Source organism: Octopus sinensis, linkage group LG6, assembly GCF_006345805.1.
Source record: "Octopus sinensis linkage group LG6, ASM634580v1, whole genome shotgun sequence".
Taxonomy (NCBI): Eukaryota; Metazoa; Mollusca; class Cephalopoda; order Octopoda; family Octopodidae; genus Octopus; species Octopus sinensis.
The window spans coordinates 45685215-45690527 of NC_043002.1; the positions used below are offsets into that span (position 1 = coordinate 45685215).

The following is a 5313-nucleotide window of genomic DNA, read 5'->3' on the forward strand; positions in this document are numbered from 1 at the left end:
GGGTGTCTATCCAGGTGGATGGCAGATTTTGATCAACAACTCTCCTGTCAATCTATCTCTCTTTGTATATTTACCATACTCTTTTTTGACACTCACTCTCATGCATAGCTTTTGTTTAAAATTGCATCTTTTGATGTTTACTTTCATTTTATGATACACAGTTTATCAAGTACAGAATGCTAAGCTTTCAAAGCCTGTTCTCTGATTGGGTAAAAATGATCATACTTTAAACGTCTGTAACATTCTTCAACGGGAAAAAGTACATAAATATACCAAATTTGAAAATTTTCACTTATTTATAAAATTTCAAAACCTGTAACAGTATCAGAAAAGATCTTTCTTTCTCTCTCTATTTGTCTGTTTCATTTTCTCACGGCAAACTTTCTCACTCTCTATAAAAATATATCGCAGAAGAAGGGATTATAATGTTGATCACCGATTTCCAAAATTTTTTTTTAACCTTCAAGGTTCTCCCTTCGTTTTTAAGCGTGTAGGAAAAAAAAAAACAACAAAAAAAGAACAAGTATTCTTTCGATAAAATAAGCCATAATCGGTGTTGAGTTTGAAAAAAATTATAAATTTTTCAAAATGTCTTTTGTGACCGAAAAGGCGCTTCTCACTGTTTTTAAATGCGTAGTGCAAAAATAAAAAAAAATAACGGACAAAATCGGTTCGGAAGGGAAGAGAAGACGTTCATAAATTTTCAAAAAAGTTTTCATAAAAAGCTTCATTTGAAAAGGTGTGGTGAAACAAAAATTGAAAAATCTTCGTCAAAACGGAGAAAATACAACTTATGTGGGTGTGTTTTTCCGATAGTCTGCCAAGACATTCTATTGTGAAAATTATCCTACGACGACGGAATACTCAGCCAGTGTGTGTATATATATAAAGTTAGATAAAGTCGGTTTATGGGTTTACCCATAAAGTGTACATAAAACGCTAAGTTTTACAGCGTATCATTAGATCCCAAACCTGTTGGCTTATGGCCAGGTGATCCCAAACCTGTTGGCTTATGGCCAGGTTTGGGATCTGATGATACGAAGTAAAGTTAAGAGCTTTATGGACGTGAAACTCAGGGTAATCTCATAAACCGGCTTTATCTAACTTTATTTATATAATATATTGCTCTATAGCTTAGAGTGTGCTTCTTTTTCGGATTTATGTTTCACCGACGATATATGTGTGTGCGCGCGCGAAAATATAAACAAGACTTTTGGATTAAAAAAAACAACCGTAATTCCAATTTCAAACCCGTTAATACCTGTTATGAAAAACACGAATAATAAAGAATCTATGGAAAAACCACCCTTTTCCTTCTCGTTAGTGTTGATAGCTATTCTAAAACCCAGTCTAATTATATTATTCCTCATAAACGGTTTCAATAGTTTTAACAGAAAGATTAGGAAGAATTAGATGAAAGTTCTCCGGTAATTTTCCTTCATGTAAATAAATGATTACAGATTGTATTATATTATATTTTGTGCGTGTGGGTGGGTAGCTTTTTATAGCGATATATTTTAAAAGAACCGCTTGCGCCACCAAAAATTAACATTTTTCCCAGCTGTTTAAACTTTTTTAACCTAATTTAATCTGTGACATCACACTTGCCCGGATAGGGAAGTACTTTATAACTTTTATGATAATCGTAGATATTGTATATTTATTTTCTTTATCGTCTCCCGTCTCGCATATAGTGTGACAAAAACGGATGTTAAAGAGGAGTGGATTTTATCGGAGTTAAGAAGTACAGTTCTATAGTTTTGGTTTTCAATCACGATCATACGGTGATGGCTTTTGAAGAAAGTTACGATAAGTGGAAAAAGATGTTTAACTGGACAGAAACACAGTGTGATTATCCATTGCAAAACGTTTTGCGTGTGTCCTCCAGGAAACAACTTGCTAGACATATAAACATAAAAAGCGAAATTCTCAGTCATAACGGACAATGTCCCGATTTTCGTGGTTTGGCAGAATTGATTGGATTTGATTATCTTGATGTTAAGCAGTTTGAGACAGCTTCCGATCCAACTTCGGTCTTGCTGGACGAGTGGAATTCTACTTTCCATACAACTGCCACGATGGGCAAGTTGTGTGATTATTTAGAATACTTGGGACGCGTAGACTGTCTTCAAGACTGTCAAAAATGTTTTCGTAAGTTCAGTAACATATTTATTTACTCTCTCTCTCTCTCTCCTTAAGGACACCTGTTGTGAGGGCTAAGACAACAGAATACTAGTTCAAATGCGTTGCTTATTTAGCTTTGCGTTCAAATCCCACGTGGTCGATTTTGCTTTTCTCTCTTCGAAAAAATTAGAACTAATGTCGAGGTGAACAGTAGATTACATCCGTCAACAAATTTATTCTTTTAACTTAAATCAAAAAGAAATTCCTGTTTGATTCATTTATATATCAAATTTATCAAGATTTCTTGTTATTCTTTTCACATCAAATGTTAATATTTGACTGGTATTTTATCATTATACGCATAATTTTTATTATTGGTATTTATTATCTTTGATTATTTCTGTCGCAGTGCCTGATTATCAGAATCGTTAGAGCATCTAACAAAAATGCCTCTCAGTATTTTGTTACCATACTTAAACTTTTCTGGGTTCAAATACCGCCGCAGTCTTTTATAATTTCGAATTCGATAAAAACAAAATCTGTGAATTGCTGGGGTCGATACATATTCCTATCATGCATTGTTAAATGCGAATTGAATTATAAGAGAACAACAGTAATTAGATATTAGCCGGGGAAATGATGAAGTCATTCTTATTGAGATTTGAAATCACTTATGTAAGAGGACAAAACTATTATAAAGGTTTTGCTTGAAATTTTAGACAGCTCACAGTGAGCTTCTCTAATTTCCTTGAAATTTTCATTACCTTAGTCATAGTTTCTCGCCCTTTGAGGTCAATGAGTTAGTTGGAGACCTTGAAAGGATGAAAAGTAAAGTTGAGCTCAAAATATAAAGAACCAAGAACAAATTCCACAAAGTAATTTTTCTATGTCCTTCCGCTGCTTTTGGTATCAACCTGCCTAAAACTGCCTTTAATTTACAGTTTTAAAGTGGTCAAAATTTCATTTTAATTCATGTTCCAAACACCTGCTTAATAATGACAAAGTTATTTTAATAAATTCTTCATTATTTCCAAAATTAATTGAAACAAAGGCAGGATATTTTTCAACAGAAATATAGTAACAAAAGGTTTAATAGTTAATGATAGTAAGGCAGCGAGCTGGCAGAAACGTTAGCACGCAGTGCGAAATGCTAAGCGGTTTTTCGTCTGCCGTTACGTTCTGTCTGTCCTTGTTTGTCCCCTCTGTGTTTAGCCCCTTGTGGGTAGTAAAGAAATAGGTATTTCGTCTGCCGTTACATTCTGAGTTCAAATTCCGCCGAGGTCGACTTTGCCTTTCATCCTTTCGGGGTCGATAAATTAAGTACCAGTTACGCATTGGGGTCGATGTAATCGACTTAATACCTGTCTGTCCTTGTTTGTCCCCTCTATGTTTAGCCCCTTGTGGGTAATAAAGAAATAGGTATTTCGTCTGTCTTTATGTTCTGAGTTCAAATTCCGCCGAGATCGAATTTGCCTTTCACCCTTTCGTGGTCGATAAATTAAGTACCAGTTTCGTACTGGGGTCGATCTAATCGACTGGCCACCCTTCCCCAAAATTTCGGGCATTGTGTCTAGAGTAGAAAAGAATAGTTAATGATAGTGATGATGCCTTTACTTATTAGATATGAAATCTTGCGTTTATGTAAAACATTTATGTAAAATATACCAGTACCTTCCTAGTTCCTATAAGCATTTTAAGGAGTCTCCCCCCCCCTTCGCCCATAAAGTATATGGGAAATAAATATTTTTTTTTTACTTTGGGAGTCAGCTTATATTAGTACATACTACCAACAACTGAGTGGAGTGAAGACTGTAGAATTTGATGGATGAAAGGAATTTGGAAATTGTAATTTTATCCCATTGGGTTAGTAACAGTTGAGAGAAAGAATTTCTGAAATTGCTTGTATGCAGGGGTGGGTGAGATGATAAAGTTTGTGCTAACATTTAATGCAGTGAAAATTAAAAGGCTAAGAGACAATTTATGTTGTGAGTAAAAGACAATATTTAATCAACGACTACTATTTAAATTAATTCAGGAAGAATGGGACACAACTTTAGAGAAATTTTGATCAGTTTTACTCTGCAAAGCATAGAATTGATTTTATTGGCCAGTATAGTCTATCTGAAAGAGAAATTACTGTTAAGAAATTACTTTGCATGAAAAACAGTAGTACTTGTCACACAAGTTAACCCTTGGTCTACCAGAGAAAATGTATGTCACTAATTATCAACTGGGTCCAGTGGACCCAATATTTTTCTTTTAATTAAATTTTATTCAAACTAATACTATTTCCTAGCTACATTATATATGCTATCAGGTGAATGAAGAATTACTGTTTCTCACAGATTTTAATACTAAAATACATCTTACAGAATATATTAAAAATTTTTTAAATTACAAAAATACAGAATTACAGCTCTTCATGGCAGTGAATGCAGACAACATTAGAATGTTCTTGGCAAACATAGATATTACAATTCTTACATGTAGTATGAGTTTTCCTGTCTTTTTTGGGGGGTGGGGGTGTCACACAATGAACATCTCCATTTTTTCTTTGGCTGAGGTTGAAGATTGTCTTCTTTTCTTGTTTGGTTGAGAAATGTTAGCAGAACTAGAAGATTGTTTGTCATGTTCTTGTTCAGCATTAACTCCAGCAAGTTCCTTTCCTAACTGAATTAGGCACTGCCTTCTTTTATCCTTGAAATTTTGCAAGTGAAACTGTTTAGCAACAATGAAAGCATTCACTGCACTTATATCAATCATATTGTAGAATATAACCATAGGTCGTCTTTGGATCATTCTCTTGCAAGTGTATGTTCTTACCATCTTATCTCGGGTATCTACTCCTCCTTTTGTTTTGTTGTAACGTAATGACTTCAGGTTTCTTTTCAGCACTTTTTGGATCAATTGAAGGCTGAGAGGGCATTGTACTCATAAGTGTGACTACATAATTTTTCTTGGGACAGTACGATAGGATCATAGAATCCTTTTGAAATCCAAATATTGGGCTGTTGTTTTCTTTTCCTTTTCCATTTGTGAAAGCACCTGGAAGTTCAACCATATTCTTTCTAATTGTTCCAATTAAAGTAGGTTTCTTGCTAAGCAGCTTTCAAGCCAATCTTAGACTTGTAAAAAAATTATCACAAGTTATATTACGACCAGTATTTTCAAGTTCTTTTACTTGATCTT

The 5313-nt window shown here is 34.1% G+C and overlaps 1 protein-coding gene across 1 annotated transcript in view; it reads left to right on the forward strand.

The window, feature by feature from the left end:
* Nucleotides 1-1623: 1623 nt before the first annotated feature.
* LOC115212888 (myeloid differentiation primary response protein MyD88) overlaps nucleotides 1624-5313 on the forward strand; it is a 23009-nt gene continuing 19319 nt past the window's right edge. Inside the window, exon 1 of the mRNA XM_029781683.2 lies at nucleotides 1624-2151. Coding sequence (XP_029637543.1) covers nucleotides 1788-2151 — 364 coding nt within the window. The 5' untranslated portion in view covers nucleotides 1624-1787. The remainder of the gene's footprint in view (nucleotides 2152-5313) is intronic.